Source organism: Vipera ursinii, assembly GCF_947247035.1.
Source record: "Vipera ursinii genome assembly, chromosome: 2".
NCBI lineage: Eukaryota > Metazoa > Chordata > Lepidosauria > Squamata > Viperidae > Vipera > Vipera ursinii.
Window position 1 is genome coordinate 135,571,697 of NC_139513.1, and position 27,236 is coordinate 135,598,932.

The following is a 27,236-nucleotide window of genomic DNA, read 5'->3' on the forward strand; positions in this document are numbered from 1 at the left end:
GATAAGATGCAGTTTCTTGAGACACTCATGAATATGGAGTGTGCACCTAGGCCTGCTCTAAGACAACCTTTTAGCTTCATATCTGAACTTGTGGCAGGAATTCAAGGTTCTACATTTATCTTAGTCTTTAAAGTCTTTAAAACTCTACAAAAATCTGAAAAAGATGGCTTTTATAAACTAACTTGCACCTAAGCTGGACCTGGAAAAAAGAAGCATAATAATTCAAACTTAAATATGTAAATTAATCTTACATCTTGAGGAACATAGAGACATGAACCCTCAGAGCAAGTCAAAACTTGTCATAATTTGACAAGTTTCATTGCTTAAGAAGATAGAGACTTGACTGCTTTATCTCCAGCTGATAGTTGGGGAAATCTAAAGGGGAATAATGTATTGCCAAGTTCAAAACAGTCCATCTATTAGTGGGCACTCTTATTAGACTGGTTTGGGTGGCACAGTGTCCCCTAGGTTTCAGAGAAAAGTGTGACAGATAATTCAAAAGATACCTATAATGGCTTTTTCCAGTAGATGAACAGATTTAGCCATTCATTCAATAAACTGATTGGTTTCAAGATGGGCGATCATACAGTATTCACAAATCTAATCAAAACTACAATTTGTCCAAATCCAATCCAAAATCGACTCAATTTCAGTGGAAACTAGATGACTCATCGCTCCTTCAGTTTTTCTATTTGATAAAACCTGAACAAATTTCTGCTATTTAAGAATCTGAAATTTACCCAGAATCATTTATCCCCTATTATTTAAATTTACATGCTGCCTGACTTCCAGTGATTATTAGAATAACAAGTGGTGCTGTTCTAGAGGCCTTACTTCGCATTGCAAGTGTCACCGTCCAGTTAAGAAGGTTCATAAATAATTACATAAGTTTGCAGAAGGGACTGGCATGGAGTCTATTTTATCTATGTAAGGGCTCTTTTCTCCAGTACTGTATTAGGGCCTCTATTAAGTAACCAGGAGGAAGAAAAATCCCATGGTATGAACATTCTACTCTGCTCTTGTCAAAATGAAATGCTATCCCAATTTGGAAAATGATTGGTATCAACATTAAGTTAATAAAGGCTGAAGTAGTAAGATTGCTTGAATTAAAACATGAGAGCCAGTTTTGTCTAATTATTAAGGCACCACCTAGAAACCAGAAGACTGAGTGTTCCAGTCCAACTTTTAAATGCAAAAGCCAGCCAAGTGACTTTGGACCCATCATTCTCAGCCCAACTCATCTCACAGGGTTCTTGTTGGGAAAATAGGAGGAAGACTTCAAATTTATAAAAACAATATAGATGGGATATACATATAAATATTTTACATAAGACTCTTGCACATTTCCCAAGAAGAAATTAAAAAGATTCTAGGTTCTTTTTTTAAACATTCAAAAATTACTGGAAATCTTAGTTCTTCAATTGATGAAGCAAAAACAGTTCTGCAAATAGCTTTGTCTTTATAATCTGACAATGTTCTACAAAATCAAATACAATATTTTTCAGTTTTCAATGGTCAAAACTTTAATGTTGACCACCCAAACTTGAATTTTTAGTAGTCAGTTTTTTTGAAATTCAAATCACACTTTTCTTGAAATGGAAGTTTTTTTCTGAAAAATAGGTATATTCTCTTGAATTACAATTCTTCTGACATGTATCAAACAACTAAACTATCCATTAAAAATCCTTTAGAAAAATTACTAAACTTTAATTTTAATTGAAATATTTAATTTTAATATTTTTCATAGAAGTCTTGAGGGGAAACTATTCCAGTTCTGCATCATGCACCAGTTATCATAGGAAAAAATCCAGGCCAGAGAGTGGACCTGACAGTACTTCCAAATCATAGGTTTAAGTTCATATAGTGTAACTTCTGCTCCAACGTATCTACCATTTTCATCAATTAAAACAAGATCTGGGTTAGTTGATTAATATACAAAGGAACTCCATTTCTCTTCCTAATATAATATCTCCTGAGTATCTCATCCAAAATTTTATAAATCAAATGTTTCACATCTTTTTTCCTAATTGATTTGTTTCTAGGCAAACAATATATTGCTTTTTAGTACTATGTTCTAGCCTTAAAAATAATTTTATAGCATGATGTATCATTGGTATTTGTTACGAAAGAAAGTACCTAGAATCTTTGCTGAAAGGATTAACATGAAGGAGCATTTTCCCATGATAGGCATGCAAAAAAAGCTAAAATATGTTGGATATGCATACACCCATGCATGCAGAAAATTTTAAAGATTAAAGTACAGTTGAAATCAGAGACTTTTTTGGGATTAATGGCTAGAAAACAAGAAAAAGTCACAGAATTCTGTTTTAATATTTTATAACCATAGTGAGACTATTATATGCTCAAAAATGGAAAGGTTTAACATTAAGCATAACTGAGGAATGGCTGAAGATGATGGAACTGGCAGATAGCTAAATTAATATATTTGATTAGTGTGTATGTGTGTATTTATTTATGACTGACTGGAACACCTTAAAGACTTTTTGCATGAAACAGAAAGCAGGAATTCATGATGTGGTTTGGATGATTAGAAAAAATTGGATAATAGAAAAAGGAGCTTTTTTATACTCATAGAATAAGAGAGAATATTGTAATTGTGCTTGTATTTATTGAAGGAGAAATGGAAAGCTTTCTGGTTTTGGTTCTGCTTTTCTGCACTTTTCTTTCTTCCTTTCCTTTGTTATTGTTTATTAATTTGTACCAGTTTTTATTTTCCTTGTAAAATCTTTTAATTTTTAAAATTCTCAAAAAATGGTTCTATCCAGTGTGCAGGTATAGAAAAACAAGTAGGTCAAGAATGGCTCCAACAAGTAGATTGATAAGTACAGGAAGTAGCTGCCAGGATTAAGGTCGATCTTCTAAATCTGGAATATGTAAAGCACTTCAATTAGATGCATTATTACTTTGTTTAAGGTTTGAACTTTTCTACTTCATCTCATACCTTTCTTCTTGTACTCCTTCCTTCCTCTTCTTCCTCCTCCTCCTCCCATGACAAAAGTAATGGGCCAAGGAAGGCATAATTTTGTTATTGCGTTTCCACGCCACCTCTTTTGAAACCAGCCTGACACTTTTGCATACCTCCTACAAACTTTCCTTCGCATGCACATGTATAACCTCGTGTGAAGCAAGCAATCAATCTGAATAGAACTGGAAGGGACCTTGGAGGTCTTCTAGTCCACCTCCCTGCTCAAGCAGGAGACACCTTCTGCCATTTCAGACACGCGGCTGTTCAGTCTCTTCTTAAAAACCTCCAGTGATGGAAGCCCCTACAACTTCTGACGCCAAGCTGTTCCACTTGTAAACGGCAACGGCTCTGAATCTGAAGCAATTTCAGGAAGTAAATACGGAGCAACCGAGGCTTGAAAAACCTCTTCGGCGTTATCGGAAGCGACGGTGCCTGCTGAGGGCATAAACCGACGTACGGGCGGGGGAAAGAAAGGGCATCTCCCTTATGGGGGGGGGGGCTAACAGGTGTCTGAGGTGATGTGTGAGGCGGGATGCTTTCCGAGAGGATGGACGCGCGGCCGCACCCGTCGCTCGCTCCGCATCGAAGATGGCTGGGAACCGGAGCGAGGGCAGCCGCCGCCGCCGTAGCTCTCCGGCGCCCCCCGCCGGCGCTGGCCGGCCTAGGAGGCTGGTCACGTGAGGCGCACTGGGCCTGCCGCCGCCGCCGCTTCCCCCAGTCAGAGCGGAGCGATCCGAGGCAGAGACGAAGAAACAAGATGGCGGCCGGTGGCGATCCGGAGCGGGACGCCGGCGATTCGAATTGAGCCTTCGGCCCTCGCAAGTCGGTGGCGCCCCCTCCCTGCCCCAGAGCTCCGACCGCGGGGAGGAGGCTCCCCGCCGCAGCCTCCCGCCGGACCCGAGTGCCCTCGCCCCCTCGCTTCTTTGCCCCCCCCCCTCGGCTAGCGATGCGGGGCCGGCGAGGCAGGCCGCCCAAACATCAGCAGCCTGCGGCGGCCCCCGCTCGGCCGAGCACCCCGGCTCCGCCCGCCCCGCCGGGCCCCATCGGGGGTCTGAGGTCCAGACTGCGGGGCAGCAGCCGGGGCAGGTGGGCGGCTTCGGCCCAGGCGGCTGGGGCTGCGGGGCCCAGGTCGAGGGGGTCCGGAGCTGGCCAGGCCTCCGCCGCCGCCTCCTCCTCCTCCTCCTCCAGGGGGGGCGGCAGGAGGAAGGGAGGCGGCGGCAGCAGCAGCACCCCTGGTGGGGGAGGCAGTAGCGGTAGGGGCCGGGGTAGGGCTGGAGCGGCGGCGGCGGCGGCGGCGGCGGGGGGAGGAGGAGGCGGAGGCAGCCGGAGCAGCAGCAGCAGCCAAGGCAGGGCGGCCGCCTCGTCCAGGAGGAGCGGCGGCGGCGGCAGCAAAGTAGTGTACGACGATCATGAGAGTGCCGAGGAGGAGGAAGAGGAGAGCGTGGGCTCCGACGAGGACGAGGAGGACGGCGAGGCGGAGGAGAAGCCAGACTCCGAGGAAGAGGAGGAGATCATGGAGGAGGACGACGACGACGACTCCGATTACCCCGAAGAGATGGAGGACGAGGATGATGCCAGCTATTGCACCGAGAGCAGCTTCAGGAGCCACAGCACCTACAGCAGTACCCCAGGTAGAGGAGTGGGGGGGTCAGAAAGGGAGCCGGGGGGGGAGTGGCCCTGGGTGGTGGGTGTGTTGGGGGGGGGATCGGCCCTTTGCGGGGGGGGGGAGGGGGGCGTCGCTCCGCTGGTCCGGCGAGGGGCTGGTTGGGGCGGCCGAAGCGGGGAGGGGGGGAAAGTGGGGGAGCGCGGCGACGGAAAGGTGGCGACTGCATGCAGACGAACAACAGACGCGGAGAAAGCGAGACTCGGAAGGGACTTTTCGAAAAACAGGGCGGCGGATGCCTGAAATGCAACAATGCCAGATCTGCAAAGGAAGCCGTGGAAGGGTGGGGGGAGCTCATCCTGTTGTGCTTGGGGGGAAAGGTGGCGTGGGTAAATATTGGCTGTAGGAGGTTTGGAAAGGGACCAGGGCTCTGCTGTCCACAGACAGTCCAGGTGAGTTGCGGAGTCAGCTGGAGGAAGGCAGATGCGCCCTTAAAAAGATAACACTCCTGAACGTTAAGGGGGAAAAAGTGTGTGTGTGTTAAGCCTGCTTCTGTGGTTCAAATTAAAATGGGCACCTTTGTTTTGGATGTTGGCCGCTGTTTTTAGTAGCTTTCCGCTGTAAACCGGGATGAGATCACTGAAAGCTGTTGCTTATTTGGCCTCTCTCTTCTGTGGTTTTGCTAAATTGATAATGGTTAGAGCTTGCTTTCTGCTCTTGATAGAACCCACATTGTATGCTTATATAATTTAAATTATGATATCGATTACAGTTTATTTCCAATAAGTATTAATGGAGTGCAAATTATATAAAACGTTATCTGACACACTGCTACACTTAACTTTAAGTATGTCTTAAGTGAGTTCCATTGAACTTAAACTTCTCAGTAAATATTGTATTCAAGCAAAATGTTATTAGGGGAGATGACATGGATTTAATTTGTTCTGTGGGTAATTTTTGTTTCTGTTTCTAAATTAACATAACTAGATAAGTTGAAAGTACAATATTTTAGTTCAAGGGAAATTATGTCATTTACCAAAAATACAGTTTATTGAGGTTGTGTAAAACTGGTGTGGATTTTTAATTGTTTTATGTTTTAATATATAGATACAATGATAGATACAATAGATATATTTGGGGTCTTCTGAATACCTAAATCATTCTTTTCCAGCCTATCATCCTTAATTTAGATTAAATCAAAACTCTTGTAAATCACAAGTAGGATTTTACTGATTGGGGAATAAGGGAATTACAATACATACATTTGAAGGGTATCATTGCCATCCCTCCAAATACATTAAGCTAATTTTTCCAATTTTTATAAAGCAAGCTTTCCTTGCTTCACAGGGTGAGAATAGATTGCATAAATAAGTATAAAGCTTTGTTTACCCAGATAATGTTTTTACCAGTTCAGTGTTTATTGATCTTTCTTTGTTTTGCTTCTTCAGTGACAAGGGAAATATTCTAAACAATTCAGTATTTAACTAGGATTCTTGAATTAAATTTGTTCAAGGAGACGTGATAATTATGCTTCTCCAGGAAAGCAAATAACAAAACTGTTTACTCATGCTCACAACATGGAATGCATTTTTAATCATATGCACTTATGATTTTGAATGAACTTTAATACCTATTTAATACTTCAGAGTTGCATCTAATTTGTGTAAACTATTTTTATATAACACTAATTGTGTGACTATAGACATTGTATTTAAGATTGTTCTATACATTTTTAAAGATTAAAAAGTAAAGGTTCTTGTCAATATAATAATGTATCAAGCTTGTATACTACCTGACTCTCGATGACTACTATCAGATAGCGTAGCCAGTTTTATTTTGTAGATAGATTTTACTTCCAGAGTTAATATCAGAGTTTTCTTATTGCTTTGGTTAACTATCAGTGATAATAAGGTTTAATAGTTTATAGTGAATGTACCTGACCAAAATCTCATTGACTGCAGCAATATGCTAGTTAGCAAATTTTGTTTCTACCTGCTGTCCTGTATTGTTCACATATATGCAGTATTACTGTAGCTTAATGACAGTTTTTTTAAAAAAAAGTTTTCTTAAAATGCTAAAGAGCCAAATATTTCTAGAAAATACTTTTATTTTGAGCCAAGTACATTTTTTTTACTTTATAGATTTTTGTCCTGCCTTTGTTTTTTATCAGCTCTGGTTAATGTATAATTTAGCATAGAAATTTGCAAATTTTTGCAATCCAGATAGATTCATGCCACCATGAAGGAATTTCTAGTCCAAGCAATGGTGCCGAAACTGTGCACTGAAGAGATTTAGCGTTGTCTGAACAGAGTTCATAATTCTCAGAAGTACTTTGGAATATTTGGTTCCTGAATCGCTGAGTTTTGCACATCCCTGATTTAAAGCAAAAAGCATATGAGAATTACTTATATTTCTTCCTCAGTCTCCTAATTGTGCCATATCTCTCTGGGTCGGTATTTTTCTTTCAATTGTACACAAGTAGTCCTGCCCACTACTCTTTAGAAGTAAACGTAAAGCATGAATGGTAATATCCCATGGCTTGGTTCCGTCAGCAGTAGCTATTTTCACTGATGGAACAGGGGTAGGGAGCTTCCCTTCTCTTCACCTAGATGTTGATGTACAACCTAACAATCCGCTGGGAAGGAGTAAAAAACTTAGCAGATTTCTAGGGAAAGGAATTTCATAACTTGAAGCCATTCACATAGAAAATTAATAAAAGTTGTCATTTTGGGGGTGGTACTTATTAATGAGACATGAGAAGCAACAATTCCCTAGTCAGCTTGATTAATAAACTAATTTTAATAATCATAGATTTGTATCCTTTATTTCATATTTAGAGAAGGGGGATAAGGATGCTGTAATTCCAGAGAACCTTTTAGAGGAAACTGAATATTATGACCCACACTGGTTTCTCTTCAGGTCGTATAAATCTTTCGCCTTAAAAGTATTATGACCCATATGTGATACGGAGTTGCCCTCGAGTGCCCTAACAAATCATCTTTTACCAAGAGAGTCATATGGTTGTGGTAATACTCTCAGTCTGTTCTTGAGACTTGATATCATTGACCATACCTGTGTTTCCTTGAAAGTAAGACCGGGTCTTATATTAATTTTTGTTCCAAAAGACGCATTAGAGCTTATTTTCTGGTTAGTGCTTATATTTGAGGAAATATGGTATTTGGCTGATGGGCTTATTTTGGGGTGGGGCTTATATTACGAGGATCCTGAAAAATCATGCTAGGATTTATTTTCCGGTTGGGTCTTATTTTCAAGGAAACAGGATAGTATCCTTTTTTAGCATTTGAGAGAGTTGTGGATTAGAAGTACTGTTCTGCTCTGGTTCTGCTCTTCTTGGGAATTGTAGGTTGACTTGGAAAGAGATTGAAGCTGCCCAGCGTGGTTTGAAAAACAGCACCTTCGAGTAAAACTCTCGAGATAAGAGATCTCAAACGTTTACAGATGTTACTTTAAAGCTGTTGGTATAACCTTTGAGAATTTTTGAAGAATGGGTGAATCCAATGGATGACCACTTTGTTGATGTTATTATTGAAAGAGAAAAAAGACTATAAACCAATCATATGAAAAATAATACAGAGCAAAAGTGTAGGATAGATTAAGTGTTTGCTCTGTGACCATCTAGAAAAGGATGCATTGACCACTAAGAACCATTGTACAGTCAATAACTCTTCTTTATTTCCCTTCCTTTTTGTATACTGGAAGTTCGCTCCTTTAATCAGGAAATCTAATCCAGGGCTTTTCAACCAGTGGTACGGGTACCACCTGTGGTACATTGGCACCTAGCAGGTGGTACGCAACCATCCTAGAAAAGTGGTAGCGGGGGAGGGGAATGAGCTGAACCGGTGGCAGCACCGCACAAACCTGAACGAGAGATGGCTGGAGCTGCAGGGCTCAGCGGAAGCGCCAGGATCAGTGCCAGGCTCCAGCTGGAGCTCGGCACTGATCCTGGTGCTTCTGCTGAACCCAGAAGAAGTGCTGATCAGCTGGAATGTTGCAGCATCTCCAGGGTCTTCTGATTTACATTCAGATGCTTGGCAACTAATTCATATTTATGATGGTCAGTGTCCCAGGGTCAGGTGAAGTGACCAAAACCTGCCACCACCCAGCAGAAGGGGGGGGAATAAAAACCAAACACCCAGCCCCCCCCACCCCACCCCCACTGCCAATCCTCAATATAAATGCTCACAACAAAACCTCAGACAGGAAGAAGAGCGCTGCTGGGCGGGCAGGCTGTGGCTTGGGGGGCACTTTTTTCAGTGCCATTGTAACTTTGAACAGTCACTAAGCGAACTGTTGTAAATCGAGGACTATTTGTACTTCATCACTTTTTTCCCTTTTTGGGGGGGGGGACAAGTTTTTGACAGCTTGCTAGGCGACTGGTGGTACTCGGATGTTACCATATCCTAAAAGTGGTACAATGAGTGAAAAAGTTGAAAAGCCCTGATCTAATCTACACTTTATTTGGTCTTTAGCATGCCTTAATTACCCATTGCCTCTAGTTTTGTGTGGATTCTCAAACTAGCGCAATAAAAATAAGAATTGTGACTCACTATGTACCACTCCCTATATCAGGGATTGTCCTGCCTTACAAAATCATCAGCTCAGAGTCTCTAAAAGAACCTGGCCATAGTAGTGCTAAAAAAGAATTCAAGTTTGTAAGTACAAATAGGACCCTCTCCTAACTTAGTTTGTTTTGTTTGGATTAAGACATTAGTAAAATCAATTTTGACAGGATTTGACTATCAAGGGGTCAGGAATAGGTTAAGACATGGGTGGGCCACTGTGGCCCTTTTGGGATCTGTGGATTTGGCTCAGGAATTCTGGGAGTTTAAATCCAAAGGTTGCTTACCCCTGGGTTAAGGAATCCCTTTGATATCAAACTAATTGCTGATTTTATAAGGGAAGTTTTAGTAAGTCAAGGTATCACAGAATTCGAGAATCTCTGAATTAACCCTAATCTATAAATTGTGCTTGTGAAAGGCCAGCAAGACTTTTTACTCTGACACTGGAGCAGAGTGAGGGTATTTTGGGTTGTGGCAGCCCAAGGGAATGATTGAGGTGCCAGGTTTTGGTTATGTTTTATGGTTTTTATAGTTGTGAGTTTTTACTATGAGCCATCCAGACTTGTGTTTTACAATGGGCACCCATACAAAAATTTTTAAATAAAAATTATGAAAAAGATGTGAAAGCCTTCAGGAAAGCATTGAATAAAGCTTCTTATAATATCCTTGAGGCATATCGCAAAATAAAGGCTGAATGATATCACTGTGTATGGTATATCAAGGAAGTTTTATTTCTAGAGGAAGTTTTAGTTGTGGGAAAGCTGAAAGGTGGAGAACACATATTTAGGACATGTTTTCAAGGGGCTCAAGTTAATACAGAAGCTTCTGCTCATTCTGAATATACTATAGAAGCTTCCCATCCCAACTCCTGTTGGGATTCTCCTTGTATATATGTTAGATTTGTTGCGTTGTTGTTTTTTTTAAAAAAAGTTGCTAACTTTGACCTCCTTTTTGCTAGAGACAGCTAATATTCTTTTCTGATTGATTTATACTTTGGTAGCTCTCATATCCATATTTAATATTTTTAGTCTTTAGTCTATTTAGACTTTATAATACATCTTCTAATTCCCAGAATATAAGAAACAGTCTTTTCTACATATGTACATGTTTCAAAGTTAACGAGTGAATAAAATAAGTTTTCTCATTTCTTCCTTTTCTTAGCCCCACTAGTTAAAAAAATAGTTTTGCTTTTTTTTAAAAAAAGGTTATAACTATGTAGTCTATCTCAAACAATTAATATACAGTAGCTATTTTTGCTATTTATTATTTAGGTTATTCTACTTTTACATTGTACATCTACACTTGTACCCATTGTGCTGTTTCTATTGAGATGAACAGTATTATGTGGACAGTAGAAAAGGAGTAAGAAATAATTGCTCAAAGAAATTAAAAGCATGAGATTAGACAAAGAAAACAGCTAAAACTAATTTATACCCCCATATCTTTCTATTCTTACAAACTATCCTTGCTTCCTCTGTGCCTAACAACTGCTTCATACAGTTGCCTTTTGTTCTTCACACTTCTTGCCTCTTTCATTTTGAGGTTCTCAGCTCCATCTAACTGCAACTTTCTTTGTCTTCCCCTTCCCCTTGATTCATTCACTTCATATATTTATTTTGCAATTTGAGCCTTATTCTCTCTATATGACCAAACCACTTTAATAAACTTTTTTCATTCATACCAATCACTTTTTTTAGTCCAGTTTGCATCCATTTACATCTCATCATCTTGAAAAAGAGAGCAAAAATCACTTCTTAAGTACCCCAAATATCCCATTTAGACTGTAGTCCGTTTTGGTTTCGCCTAATATACCCAGCTCTCGCTTAGCAGAAGCACATATATAGCCATTTTCTTTCTTTGGACAGACAGACATTCCAAGTAATTTATCCTTAGTTACCATAAATAATCAAATGGACACCACACTGTCTTGTCTTATAGCTTAATGTTGAACTATTTCCTAAACCAGGGGTCCCCAACCCCTGGTCCGTGGAACAGTACCAGACCGTGGCATGCCAGCAACTGGTCTACACAAACAAGCAAAGCCCCATCCATGGGATGCAGGCAGCACACAAAACCACGCATTTACGGTCCGTGGAAAAATCTTTCTCCACGGAACCGGTCCCTGGTGTCCAAAAGGTTGAGGACCTCTGTCCTAAGCAATGTATTGTTTTCACACATACATGGGAGTTCTATGAGAGATCATAAAGGGTTTTTTTTCTGTTTGCTTTGTACACCTTGCAGTGCTAGTGCTTGCAGTGGTAAGGATTTTTATAAATTATTTCTTAACTGCTGGCATGCTGCTTTGCTGTTAAATACCATTGTAAAACAAGGAATTGTGTAAGTTAATTGTGTTTGTATTTTTTTGCCATTTTTATGTAGGGGTTCCTGAGACCTGAAAATTATCTCAAGGGTCCCTCCAGGGTAAAAAAAAAAAGGTTGAGAAACATCAGTGCTTTCTCTAAATTAATACATTTAACACAATCTTTCTCACTTGAATGTACACATTTTTCAATTACCTGCCGAAGAGCAAAAACTTGGTACATAACTCCTTGTTCTGCAGAAAACTACCTTGTACAGCTTTTTTCAGTCTCATGTATCATATCTTTTCATTCAGAATTTTGACACCTTCTGAAACTAATCCACCTGAATATTTATTTTTACTCTTGCTATCTTTCCTTTTATATCAACTGTTGCCCTGGGTATTTTCCAATTGTCAAGCAACTGCCACTTTGTAGATAAACTGCATATGCATTTAACCATTTCTTCACTTACATTCTACACTTGCAATTTGTTGATATTCTCACAACATTTATGGCTACTTATCTAACATCCACTTAAACTACTTGCAATATTGGGAGATTAATGTGAGTCCCAGTATCTTTTCATATAGGATTGTACTTTTTCTTTCTGCAGTTATTCTGTTTTCATTCTCATTTCTTTTAACTTCTTTCTTTCCATGTCAATTTTTCTCAAGGGCAACCTTGACAGTACCAGAAATTGGTCTGTTCAACATTCAAAACCTTTCATTATTTTACTCTTTCATATTTCTCTCAGTCCTTTAACATAATCGAATGGGTCATACTTTAGACTTGTGTTCCATTGGATATACAGGAAGTTCTTGCTTAACAACAATTTGTTCGACAACTCAAAGCTGTAACTGTGCTGAATGAATGGTATTTATGCTCAGTTGCCAAAATTATGACTGTGGCAGCACCCCTATGGTCACATGATCAAAATTTGGGCACTTGGCAGCCCACCCATATTTGCATCCACAGGGACACTTCAGCTTCCCCCAATCATCTTCCTCCTCCCATCTCTGCCCTTCTAGCCACCTTGCAAGCCAGCACACTTCAGTAGTAGTGGCAGCCAGAAGTACAGAGATGGAGGGGGAGATAAGCGTAGGGGGGAGGCAGGTTGAAGAGGAAGCAATCACTTATCTTATTGAGGCTCAGACTGGGAGCAACCAAGCTAGAAATGGCTTGGATCAACATGGTCCTTCCGGCTGACAACAATAATGAGGATTGACTGTGCTAAGTGATGTTGTATGATACGCTTTACAACTGCATCGCTTATTGACAGAAATTCCAGTCCCAATTGCTGTGTTACCTTGAGGTCTATCCGTATGTACATACATACATATGAATAGACTTGAACTTAAACTCTGTAAATGAAACAGAACTTTTTCTAAAGAGGTATATCACTAGTCTCATCCATTCTTATTCCTTGAATGGTCCAGTCATTTTTTTTTTCAGTACTCATCTGTCTTGTTCCCACCAATTCATTCATGTTAGCTAGAAGAATACATTTTTGTTCTGGATTGTATTCATTCAGAATGTTGCGTAATTTTTCTCCGAACTCATCTCTGGTTCAGGTCAATGTTTCCTGGAGCGTAATAATGCAGTTATCACCAGCCTGCGAATTCTTCCTTTAATGTGCACTACAACAGCCTAGGTGACGCCCATTGGACATCCAGTTTAGCCCTTTCATTCATTATGAAACATACACTTTCCCTTTCCTGCAGGCTCCCAAGCACTCTCAACCATGTTCTAGGTTAGGATTTTTTTTTGCACACACACACACACACACACACAGCAGTAAATATCTGCAGTTGGGAATGGAGATTTGAGTGTAAATTGCAGCAGTCCCAACAGTTTAATTTTCTTATTTGTCAAGCTACTTAGAAACAGTTAATTGTTTGCTAGTAGTGTTTTGCTCTGAGTAGCAAAATAAATATTGTAGCCAGTTTTTTTTATTTAGAAGAGTAGACTCCCTTGTCCTGAATTATGGTGTGTTTAACCATTATTTGCTGAATAAGCCAAAGTTGAACTACAAAATATATTCAACCTTAGATAGTGATTTACCAACTACAACAATCATCTGCAGAGTTGGAATGAGTGCACCATTCAGGTGAGGCAAAAGGAAGTGGCAGTGTTTGTCCATTTCCCCTTTGTTATGCAACTATTTGGCTTTCCCAAACTTGACCACTTCTAGGTCTGTGGGCTTCATCTGCTCAGAATTCTCATTTGGGTCCACAAACTAAGGTTTAATATAGATTTTGACATTCCACTGGGATTTGAAGTCTATAAGTCTATAAGCCTGGAAATTGCCATGGTTATGAAACAACAGTAGACCAGTAAAAAGTTCCTCCATTCCCCAATCTCACAGGAAAGAGAAAGAAAAGTGACAAGCATCTTCCTTCCCACATACACCGGTAAAAGAGCAGACAGCAACTTGAGCCTGACCTCTGCCAAAGAAACAGAACAATTGTTTATCCCTTCATTTGAACTACTGTGCAACAGTAGAGGGAAGGGGATGAAAAAAAATAAAAACAGTCTAGCTCCGTCCTATCTTTATTTGAAAGTAGGATCAGCAGGACTGTATATGTGTTTATATGCTTTGGGAACATATAAGTCTAGAATTATTATTGAGATATTCAAATCTCATTAGTCTTAATTGGCGTTTTTGAACAGGGAGGTTACATTTTCTTCTCTGAAGGAGCCTTCAGAAGGAGAAAGAATGATGCATGACAGTTCTCTGATTTTGAATGAGAATCCCCAAGTCCAAACATGGACCAGTAATTTGCAAATTATAGTGCAAACTTCCTTGAGTATAGTGCATAGTTAAATGCCTATGAAGATTCTCAGTCATTTAGGTCATGGTTGTCCCAAAGGTGCTTTTTCAGAAGGCAACTGGACTTTGTTTTTCCTGGAAGACATTTCGCTTTTCATCCAAGAAGTTTCTTCAGTTCTGAAGAAAATCAAATTAGCAAGAGTAGAGATATCAGTAAAAATAATGTTTGCATACTTTTATTACTATATTTGATTTTACATGATAAGCTTTGTCTAAGTCCGTAGGCATTCCCCTTAGAATATGAAGATATTTCATATTTATCTGGTTCCTGAATTAAGGTACATTAAATTTCCAGATAGATTTTTCTAGAATTCTAGAATGAAGCAACAGGTCTTAGCTAATTATATCATGATTTTTTTTTCAGAGAGTAAACAACCAAAGGCAGAAATGTTTTGCCTGCTCATGAAGTTTGATTAAATATCTGTTGTTTTAAATATAGGTAGTCCTAGACTTACGACCACAATTGAGCCCAACATTTCTGTTGTTAAGAGAGACATTTGTTAAATGAGTTTTGCCTTTATGATCTTTCTTGCCACAGTTGTTAAGTGAATCACTGCGGTTGATAAGTTAGTAACTTGGTTGTTAAGTGAATCTGGCTTCCCCATTGATTTTGCTAGTCAAAAGGTTGCAAAAAGTGATCACATGACCTTGGGACAAAGAAACAGTCACAAGTATGAACCAGTTGCCAGGCATCTGACGTTTGATTACATGATCATGGGGATTCTTCAAAGGTCGTAACTGTGAAAAACGATTGTTAGGTCACTTTTTTCAGTGGCATTGTAACTTTGAACGGTTACTAAATGAATTGGTGAGTTGAGGACTATTATTATTATATAATATAATATTATATATAAATATTATAACACGTGAAAATTCAGGATATTTCTGCTTTGCTCACTATTATCACCTTCTTACTTATTTGCTGTTCATTTATAGGTAGAAGGCGACAGAGAATACATCGACCGCATTCTCCAATCCTGGAAGAAAAAGACATCCCTTTTCTTGACTTGCCCAAATCCTCAGGGGACTTAATGGTGCCTAATGAGCATATCATGAATGTTATTGCCATCTATGAGGTACTGCGGAACTTTGGCACTGTTTTACGCTTGTCCCCTTTTCGGTTTGAAGACTTCTGTGCTGCTCTAGTAAGCCAAGAACAGTGTACACTGATGGCTGAGATGCACATAGTGCTTTTAAAAGCAGTTTTACGTGAAGAGGACACTTCAAATACTACCTTTGGACCTGCTGACCTCAAAGATAGCGTTAATTCCACGTTATATTTTATAGATGGGATGACTTGGCCGGAGGTTTTGCGGGTATACTGTGAGAGTGACAAGGAATATCATCATGTTCTTCCTTTTCAAGAGGCAGAGGACTACCCTTATGGACCAGTTGAAAATAAAATTCAAGTTCTGCAATTTTTAGTGGATCAGTTTCTGACAACAAACATTGCACGGGAGGAATTAATGTCTGAAGGCGTTATACAGTATGACGACCATTGTAGAGTTTGTCACAAACTGGGAGACTTGCTGTGCTGTGAAACTTGCTCAGCTGTCTACCACTTAGAGTGTGTGAAACCGCCTCTTGAAGAGGTCCCAGAGGATGAATGGCAGTGTGAGGTTTGTGTAGCGCACAAGGTGCCTGGTGTAACAGACTGTATTGCTGAAATCCAAAAAAATAAACCATATATTCGACATGAACCTATTGGATATGATAGAAACAGGCGGAAATACTGGTTCCTGAACAGGAGGATTGTTATGTAAGTACATATTCTAGCCATATCAGTATTATATATCTTTTTAATAAAAGATTGATATTTTAATTTTTTTTAACATTCCTCATGTATTATATTTCCTAATAAGATTAAACAAAATTTCCGTATTATTTGGAGGGGGGAGGGATTGTAGTAATTGTAGCTGAAAAACGCCAGACACTTATTTTGCAGTTTTAAAACTTGTTATCTGAGCTTAGATTACTTGCTTTTTCCTTTTTGTGTTAGTGGTGCTCTTAAGGATTTTTTAAATTTAAGAAAGCAATTTATTTATTTATTTATTTATTATTGGGATTTATATGCCGCCCTATCTCCCGAAGGACTCAGGGCGGCTAACAACAATAACATACAATAATACAGAAGTTAAAAGAAAATTAAATTAATAAAATTATATTAAATTTATAGTATTATTTACATCCTGTGTCTGAAATGAATGTTTTACTTGCTTCTTCAAAGTGGCAGTTTGACATTTTTCATCTTACTTGCAGTTTGTATATGAAAACCCAGGTAACAAATTCATATAATTTAAAATGCAGCAAGCAGTTATAGGATAATGATGACAACAATGAACCTGAAGTGCAGTTTTATTTTTTGTGGTGGTCTGGTAGAAGCTTGAAATGAGGGCTCTGAATAACCATGCAGCCAGTATGGTGTGATGGTTGAAGTGTTGAAATCAGAACAAGGAGAGCCTCTCTTTTATCCCTGGAAACACACTGGCTTATTCTGGGCCACCTATTCTCAGCCCAGTCTACTTCACAGGGCTATTATGACAAAAAGAAATAGGTTTTGTACTGCATTAGGCATAAGGGTGTTCCAGATTAAAAAAAATAATAACGTGTAATTTGCCTCCGAAGATTCCAAAGAATAGGACATTGCCGAAGAATCAAGTGTTGACATTCTAATGAATCACTGGTCTAATCATACATAATACTACATTATGATTTATTAGACAAACCAAAGTGACCTGGTTTAGACATATTGCAAAGCCATAATATAGGTGAGGTTATCATGCTTGTCCCAAAAAAAACTACATTATACTTTAGTATTGTTTGCCAACCTTCACAGAAGTCAGACAAGGCACTTGCACAAATCCAAAGTACATGAGAGGATATGGGGATTTTTTATAGCCTGATATACTCGAAGGGACGTGGTGGCTCAGTGGGTTAGGACACTGAGCTTGTCGATCAGAAGGTCGGCAGTTTGGCAGGTCGAATCCCGAGTGCCACGTAACAGAGTAAGCGCCTGTTACTCGTCCCAGCTTCTGCGAACCTAGCAGTTCGAAAGCACGTAAAAATGCAAGTAGAAAAATAGGCACCACTCCGGTGGGAAGGTAACAGCGTTCCGTGCGCCTTTGGCATCTAGTCATGCCGGCCACATGACCACGGAGACGTCCTCGGACAAGCGCTGGCTCTTCAGCTTTGAAACGGAGATGAGCACCGGCCCCTAGAGTTGAAAACGACTAGCACGCATGTGCGGGGGAACCTTTACCTTTACCTTATACTTGATTATGATTCTGGTGGCTCTCGGTTCTCAACAGAATTGAAATGTTTAATTTCTTTTAATCAGTGATTAATTTCATAACATATTCTCAATGTTTTAGTTTCTTTTGGGTTTTATTTGTAACTAAGATGGTCAATATTTCTATTCACAAAGGAGTGTATTTAAACCAAATGAACTAATGTGCTGTTTGTGAAGAGAAAGCCACATATTTTTTTGTCTACAATTTACACTTAACAAATTTACACTGATTATGTTCATGTAGAATGCTAAACCAAATTCATTGAATTAAGAAAGCACTAATTGAGTATATTCTTCTTAAACTGAGAATTTTCAATTATTGTCAGTTCTTCCTTTCTAAGTGTTCACTTGTTTGACAAAAAGAAGATTCCTTAGACTAGGGGTGTCACACTCGCAACGTCATGTGATGTGTCGCGACGTATCTTGACTTTTTTGCCATTGCCGGCAATGGGGTGGGCGCAGTTTCATCATGACACATCCAGTTTGACACCCCTGCCTTAGACTGATTTGATATTCTTGACAAACCATATCTCTTTTGTAAAAAGTTTTGTTTGGAAAATCTATTAAACATTAGCAGTTACAATAACTGAAAGCAGAAAAAGTACAGGTTGTGTGGATTAGTTAACAGGCAGCCTCATCATGAAAAAGCCAGGGTTCTTTGTTCACAAATACTGCCAGTATGTCTGTTTGGTTTTTCTTTTATCTTCTGGAGAGAAGAGCTAATGCAGTGTTTCTTAAACTTTTTGCTATCAGGCCTCTTCTTATTTTTAAAAATTATGCAAGACCATGAAAGAGTTTCTCTCTATGTGTGTTTTATATTTATCAATATTTATCATTTATTGGGGTTGGACTAGATGACCTCCAAGGTTCCTTCCAACAACTACTACTACTACTACTACTACTACTACTACTACTACTACTACATATTATTATTATTATTATTATTATTATTATTATTATTATTATTATTATTATTATTATATTTCAAATGCATTTTTAAAATATTAAATTTATTGAGTCATGTAAAAATAATATTAAACCCCTTAGATATTAACATAAATGAAATATTTTTCATGAAAAAACCCTATATTTTTAATAATCAAAAAATAATGAGAAGAGTGACACTATTTTATTTTTTTTGCAAATATCTTCAATATCTAGCAAATAATTTTAGTTTGGCAAAGCACTCGGTCTTGATAAACCCTCAGGGGACCTCAGAACAAACTTTGAGTAAATGGTCTGATGGTTCCAGTATTATTTTTGTCTCACTGCTACTTCCTTCCCATATTTAGGACATTGTACCCAGCACTCCACCTATTTTTGTAGAAATTGTTCTCGCTGTTAGAAAATTTCTCCTTAGTTCTAGCTAGCTTCTCTCCTTGAATAGTTTCCATCCATTGTTTCTAGTCTTGCCTTCAGGTGTTTTGGAGAATAGGTTGATCCCCTCTTCTTGGTGGCAGCCCCTTAGACATTGGGAGACTGCTATTATGCCACCCCAGTCCTCCTTATTTTATTGTAGGAAGACAATTTTATATATTTTATTATTGTTTATTATTTTATTGTTGGAATACATTAACTGAATTTTATGGTCAAATCAAATCTTAAATGAACTTTGAAATGGATATTTCCAAAATTTTGATTTGGTACAGAATGTAACTCACCAAAAGCAAACTAAATTGATGTAACTATAAAATAGTTACATGTGTGCATTTCATATGGTGGTATAATTCATCTTCAGAACTGTAATTTACAAAACTCTATATGTGCCTAAAATAGTATGTGTCTTTATGTGTATTTTCAGTGAAAGCTAAGTGCTGATTTGAAGGCCACACTACCATGTTTCCTCGAAAGTAAACCCTACTCCAAAAATAAGCCTTAGTTTTGGGGCAAGGCACACAAAAATCAAGCTAGGGTGTGGGTAGAGGTGTGGATCTGCCCCATGTGCCCCGCACCCACTTACCTCACAGCCAGGCCTCTCCTCGCCAGCCTACTTCTTCTGCAGTGTCTTCTGCAGCCAGGCCTGCATTTCTCAGTCACAGGCCTTTCCGGAAGGCCTGTGCAGCCAAGGACCAAGCTATGGATTCAATCCATAGCTCGGTTGTGCAAGACCTCTGCAGCCAAGGACCGAGCTATGGATTCAATTCATAGCTTGGTACTTGGCTGCACAGGCCTTCTGGAAAGGCCTGACTGCAAAATGCAGGCTGAAATGCCGCTGCTCCTTCGGCCTCAGAAGAAGTGGACCTGCTGGCAGGGCTGGCAGTGCCGGAGGTGAGTAAGACCTCCCTCGAAAATAAGACCTAGTGCCTCTTTTGGAGGCAAAAATAAAATAAGACTGGTCTTATTTTCGGGGAGACACGGTAGGTTGGGTGTTGGTTTAAGGGATAAAATTGATGTTTTACACCCTGAAAGACTTAAAGCATCTATTATCCCCTTAACTTCAAGAAAGTGTTTAAATTGATGGCTATCACATTCACAGTTTAACTATATGTTGTGTAAATAACATCCCTTATTCAATCCTGAATGAATAACTTAATTCAAATATAAAGAGAAAAACCTCTTATCGCCTTTTTCCATACTGTGAAGGATATTTTCCAATATGCCTTAACTTTAAAAGATACAAACATTAGGCTTAAATATCGGTGTCATTTTTTGTTTCCTGTAGAACTTCATTGCAAAAGTAGCAGGTATATTAATTATTTTATTTATTTATTTATTTATTTATTTATTTATTTATTTTAATTCCATTTATATCCCGCCCTTCTCCGAAGACTCAGGGCGGCTTACAAGCTTAGCAGTAGCCTTCATTCTATGTATATGCCTGCTTATTAGGGCTTTCATTCACCCCCCAAGCGGCATTATTACAAAGTCAGCTTAATTGCCCCCAACAATCTGGGTCCTCATTGTACCTACCTCAGAAGGATGGAAGGCTGAGTCAACCTTGAGCCTGGTGGGACTCGAACCTGCACTAATTGCAGGCAGCTGGTGTTACTTAAAACTCAATGTCGTATGTTGATATAAGAATCCACATAATGAAAAGGGATTAAAGGCTGTGTAACGGAAAATTAAAAAGTACTTCAGGTACAGATTAGTATGATACCTATATTAATGGCAGTGACATTAATAATCCTAGATAACCAAAATGAGCCATCAGTGTGCCACAGCTGCCAAAAAGGCCGATGCAGTCCTACACTGCCTTAACAGAGGCATAGTATCAAGATGACATGAAGTGTTAGGACCAATTTGTACTGCACTGGTAAGACCACACTTGGAATATTATGTGCAGTTTTTGGTCACCACGATGTAAAAAAGATGTTGAGACTCTAGATAGAGTGCAGAGAAGAGCAACAAAGATGATTAGAGAACTGGAGGTTAACTGCAATAATCAGTTCCTAGAAACTGGGAATATCTAGTCTAATGAAAAAAAAGAACTAGGGATGACATAGTAACAGTCTTTCAATATATGAGGGCCTCTCACAGAGAGGAGGAGCTCAACCTATTCTCCAAAGTATCTGAGGACAAGAAAAGACATAATAGATGGAAGCTTAACAAAGAGCGATACAACTTAGAACTAAAGAGCTTATTTCTTGTCAGTGAGAACAATAATAATTAATAATAATAATAATAATAATAATAATAATAATAATAATAATAATAATAATAATAATAATATGATGATGATGATGATGATGATGATGATGATGATGTTAGCAGGGATTTTGGAGGTCATATAGTCCAATCCCCTGCTCAGGCAGGAAACCCTATACCATTTTGGACAAAAGGGTGTCCAGTCTCTTCTTAAAAATTTCCTGTGTTGGAGCATTCACTGCTTGGAGGCAGGTTGTTAATGGAATTAATCAATGGAATGGACCCCTGAACTAGGGGAACAGGTTACCTCCAGAAGTTGTGGGTGCTCCATCACTGGAGGTTTTTAAGAAGAGATTGGATAGTCATTTGTCCGGAATGTTATAGGATCTTCTGCTTGAGCAGAGGGTTGGACTTGAAGACCTTCAGGGCCCTTTCAACTCTTTTTTTTATTCTGCATAACTTATCAATCCAATGTGCAGTTGCTGTTAAAAAGTAAATTCTATGCTGGAATACAGCATTTATGAGTTAGAATTAAAACAGCCAGTATAGTTAAAATCGTATATAAATCAGTGGTGAGACAAGACTATTATGTACATTTCTGGTTCTCACACCTGTTAAAGACCGCTTCATTCAAGGGTTCAATGAAAGACAGTTGATTAGCTGTGACCAGTACCTCTTGACATTTGCGTAGTTTTGTCCATATGAAGAGTTCTTAGTCTATCAAAATAGAAAACAAGATTTCAATTTTTAAAAATATTTTTTATTTTATTCAGAACAAAGTTAAAATTTTATTTTATGTATTTTATCAAATTTATATATGGCTGTCCATGTCACAAAAATTAACTCTGGGCAGTGAGTGATACATTGAGAGATGCATTGGGGAAAGATACATTAGGTTGTCTGCTCAACAGCCAGGGTGATAGATCATAAAAACTTTATATTGATCTTGAAAGACGCAAGCTCTCTCACCTTACATGTAGGCATTGGCAAGGTATTTTAAATGGGCAAACTTACAGAACACCTCAAAAACTGACTCCAACAGAATTGAAATTTTATAAAACGTTTTAGGACATAAACATCATTAGAAAACATTTTAGGACATATTATGAATTGTCATAAAACATTTCCTGTGGTCAGCTTTTGATATTTGAGACTATTGTATGTACCATTTGACATGGACTATTTTCAAGGCAAATACATTTCTGAATATCTCCCTGAATTTGGGGGAACTTTTCCAGTGAAGGAAGTACCTCAGAAGCTCTGCCATAGTTGAAGGCGTTGAGGAATCTGGTAAGGAAATACCTCTGCAATGATAACCCAAGGGGGCCCAGGTTGTCTAGTTTTACATAAGAGTGATGGTTCCACTTCATTTTGATTCTAAGAATCTTCTTTGCCCTTTTAGTAAACTATTTTATTCTCTGCAGAATGTTACTAGGTATATTTTGATGATATTTGTAAAAGAACAGAATAAAGGTAGTCCTCAACTTACAACCACAATTGACCCCAGAATTTATGTTGCTAAGTGAGAAATTTATTAAGTGAGTTATGCCCCACTTTACGACTTTTCTTGCCACATTTGTTAAATGAATCACTGCAGTTGTTAAATTAGTTTAAGTTTAAGTTTATTGAATTTTTATACCGCCCTTCTCCCGAAGGACTCAGGGCGGTGAACAGGGCATATGAATAAAAATACAAAAGTACAAAAGTTTAAAAAAGGATTAAATTATTGCCCAAATTAAAACAATCAAGATATACAAACATTAAAACCCTGACTCCCCATCAGGCCAGGCCAGCTTGCTCGAATAAATGGGTCTTTAACCCGCGCCGGAAGGAGCGAAGATCTGGTGCCATCCGGAGCTCAACCGGCAATTGATTCCACAAAGCCGGGGCACCCACAGAGAAGGCCCTCTCCCTGGGGGCCACCAGCCGGCATTCTCTGACCGGAGGCACCCTGAGGAGGCCCTCTCTGTGGGAACGCACAGGGCGGAGGGGAGTCGACGCCAGCAGCAGGTGGTCCCCGAGGTATTCCGGACCCATGCCATGTAAATTAGTAACATGGTTGCTAAGGGAATCTGGCTTCCCCATTGACTTTGCTTGTCAGAAAGTCGCAGTGACCCCGGGACACTGCAACCATCATAAATATGAAGCAGTTGTCAAGCATCCGAATGTAAATCACCTGATCATGGGGATACTGCAATGGTCATAATTGTGAAAAATTGTCATCAGTCACTTTTTTCAGTGCCGTTGTAACTTTTGCTGTTGTAAGTTGAGGACTACTTTATTACATTGTAATTGAAGTGACCTCATCTATATTCAGATGTTAATGCAGTTTGGAATACCTCTATTATTTTTGTTCATTGCTATGTTGACATGAATAGGAAAAAAACAATTCCCAAGTGTTGGGTAATTTTTTATGTTTTCCTTTTTTATCACATACATGCATATATACATATATTCATTCCTCATATAAACTCTTCTCATACTATCATAGAGAGGAAGACTCAGAATGTGAAAAGAATAAGAGAATCTGGTACTATAGCACAAAAGTCCAGCTGGCAGGATTAACTGAATGCCTAGACAAAGATTACTGGGAAGCTGATATCTGCAAAACTCTGGAAGAAATGCGTGAAGAAATTCATCGGCACATGGACATAACAGAAGACCTTACTAATAAAGCACGGGGCAGCAACAAGTCTTTTCTTGCAGCAGCAAATGGTAAGAACCAATTAATCTTACGTTTTTAATTACTGATAAACACATTTTGCTTGTGTTGACTCATATTCCAAAAAAATAGAATTGTGAGAAAAATGGCATTAACGCAAGAGGGTAGGATAAAAAGACACAGCCAATTGGAGAGTGGGTCCTCAAAATGTCCAAGGAAGCAGTATTTATTTGCAAATTCTAATAATTGTTAGATCCCAGAATACTCAAAAAAGTGTGCAAAAGCAGCTAGGATAAGCAAGTTGCAGTGAACCTAACTTAAAGCAAAGGATTTCATCTACATAATGAATTAGACATGCAGTAAATGTTGCTTAAGTATTTGGTGATTATTATTCCATTTGAGAGAGCAAGAAAAGGGACATTATTTGTTAAAATGAAGGTCAGATTCTGTTTGGTTTATATTCAGAAAAGATAATTTTCTGATAGCAGCTTTTAATGACAATGGAATCCATTTGAGAAGATGCCATTAAATATAAGTGCCATTGTAGAATTTTAAGGGATGACATAAATAGACTTTATATGATGAAATGATCTGTAGCTTGAAAAAGAAAAGTTCCTTTAATAGAATGTGCTAGTCATTCCATTACCAGAGTCCTAATTTTGGGCTATCATATATCTCCTTCAAATAGTGATTCATATTTTCTTGATTTCCCAAAAAAAACCCCAAAGTTTTGGAAACCAAGACATAATTAAAACATAATTCACTGCATATCTGCTGGATATACATTACAAGATAATGATTATATTTTAAACAATCAGATCCTAATAAGATGCGATACACTAGAATGGCATTTGTCTGGATATAGTCCTTTTTCTGCTATTTCCCTTATACTCTGTTGATGAAAAACCAAGAAGCCACAGTTAATCATAGCTTTCCATTATGCATAAACAGGAAATATAGTTAATAACTTTTAAGTGAGCCAGGTCTGTTTGCAATCGGTTGAATCATTGTTTTAGAAATAATACATAGGAAACTGGTTCATTATGTATGTCGCTTATTTCAACATTCATGGGATGAAGTGAACAAAATGGCAGCTAATTGTATCTTGCTGAATACAACCAAAGTGCATAGTGATTTTTTTGTTGTGTAAATGCAGAATACTCTGAAAATAATTGGGGGGAAAAATCTTCCCGTGGCATAGGTATGATATACATGTTGGCGTTATTATTCAATAGAGAATGTATACAACCTCATACCATTAATGGCCATTGTCTCTCTGGGGAAGCCAGCAGGGAAAGATTGCAGATGGCAATAACATGATTGCAAAGCACTTGACAGCCAGTTGTACATGCAAACACATCTTTGTGATGGGGTTCTTCAAGGCATATATTTGGATACTATTTATTGTAATGTGCCGTTCAAAGAATGACTCTGGTAGCCATTGGTTAACTTAGTTTTTCAGACTAACATATTGTTTTATTTTTTTAAATGTTAGTGAATTAGAAAGGTGGAACATTTGTATTTGCTAATAATCATCACCTTTGACTGTGTGAAGTCGTATTAGAATTATTTTTTCTGCAAATAGTTAGGTTATTAGCCTTATATGGTCGAACAACTATAACAGGTATCTCTATCTGGTTTCTGCTTTGCAATTACCAACCTATTTCTATTGATCTGACAGTGTATTTCTTCAATAGATTTGTTTTTATTTGTTTGAATCAGATTTTTTGATAGTTCAAGGGACCTCATTTAGTTCTGATGTTTTTCAAATATTGCACTAAAAAAACACACTGGGAATGGAGTTCATTAAATTAATTATCTTCCCTCTTGGGGAAGCTCTTAACTTAAGGTACATTTAACCCCACCATCCCATCTAATTTGCAGTTGGGGTAGAGATTTCCTTGTGTATGTTGACAATTCAAATTCCTGTCATTTCATAGAATGAATTTCTTTTTCCACCAGTTCAGTTGCATCTGACTTTTTATAAATTTCGCTGTTCTGTCTGATGTTTTAAAACATTACATAATTGTTCTAGGTTTAAAGCAGTATCTTGCCTGATCATATCTATCCAGCATGTTTATTGCCATTCTCTTTTTCCAGCACCTTTAACCATTCATTACATAATTTGAGTTTTCTGACAGTCTGACCACATGACATTGGTAAAATAAGATAATTTAGCTTGGTGATCTTAGTTTTCCAGTGATATTTCATTATATTTGTATTTGTTGTTTTGTGAACTCAGTAGATATTCTATATTTAATTTAGAAACCAAGGAAAAGAAATTACTGAATTGATTCGATTTCTTCATTGTCAGTTTTTATTCTGCTGTCATCAAGCTGTTGTCATTGCTGTAATTTTCTTTATGTTTAGACCGCTTGACTTGTAGGATTAATTATTTTTTATCCTATTCTTTTTCTGCTAGTAAATGGTATCATCTTGCAGAAGTTTGTTTGCTTGTTCATCCATCCATCCATCCACCCATCCATCTATCCATTCATTCATTCATTCAATTTCTATAGCCACCCATCTCAGTTAATGACTTTTCGGCAGCTTACAATTAAAAAAAATTACAATTAAAAGACTAAAAACATTTTAAAACAATAAAAAACAGTAAAAACATCCAAAAGAAATAGCAGCCAAGACATTTGGCTAGTTAGCAATACAGCCAGAAAATGGGGACCTTAACATGTTCAGCACCCCAAGCTCGAGAACATACACAAGTTTTTAGGGCTTTAGGAAAGGCTAACAGGTTTGTCAGGGTTATACTGCTAATTGATATTCCAGTTTCTAACTTGTTTACGTTCCTTAAAATCATTTCTGTATATAAATTGCATAAGAAATGGCAACTGACTACAACTCTGCCACACACCTTTTCCAGTCTTCAACAAGTCTACAGAATATCTCTACGTTCGGTACCATCAAGGGTTTTTACAATAGTTGATTAACTACAGATATGCTTCCGTTTGAAATTTCCATGCTTGTTCTATTGAACATTTGCAGTGTGATCTCAAGTGACCCTAAAACCACCTGTATCTCTCTCTGCATGATTAGATCCAGTTACATGATTTTTCCACAACATCTAATATCAGGATTTTTATGCATTGCTTGGAGCAGGCTCATATGTCACCCTTCTTTGAGATTGGGATGAACACTGACGTGCGTTTTCCAGTCTTTCAGCCATTTACTGATAGCCCACTTTTTTGACATAGTTTTGCAGTTGCTGCTGTGGATGTGATAATACAGTGCCGTCAATTCCAGGCATTTTCATTTTTGATAGATGTTTCAGTGTCTATATCAGGCATGTCAAACACAAGGCCCGGGGGCCGGATCCGGCCCACGAAGTGGTTTCGTGTGGCCCGCGAAGCCATCCTGGAAACAGTGAGGGAACGGCCCCCACTGCC

At 38.5% G+C, this 27,236-nt stretch overlaps 1 protein-coding gene across 8 annotated transcripts in view; it reads left to right on the forward strand.

Annotated features, from left to right (window-relative positions):
* Window positions 1-3,696: 3,696 nt before the first annotated feature.
* Window positions 3,697-27,236, forward strand: part of BPTF (bromodomain PHD finger transcription factor) — an 83,503-nt gene continuing 59,963 nt past the window's right edge. For 4 of the 8 annotated variants that reach the window (XM_083355419.1, XM_083355421.1, XM_083355420.1 and 1 more), the window contains exons 1-3: window positions 3,698-4,617; window positions 15,236-16,058; window positions 23,665-23,888. In XM_083355419.1, coding sequence (XP_083211545.1) covers window positions 3,933-4,617; window positions 15,236-16,058; window positions 23,665-23,888 — 1,732 coding nt within the window. In that variant the 5' untranslated portion in view covers window positions 3,698-3,932. Of the gene's footprint in view, window positions 4,618-15,235; window positions 16,059-23,664; window positions 23,889-27,236 lie in introns of those variants that run through there. The other 4 variants (XM_083355416.1, XM_083355418.1, XM_083355417.1 and 1 more) reach the window with 2 other exon arrangements.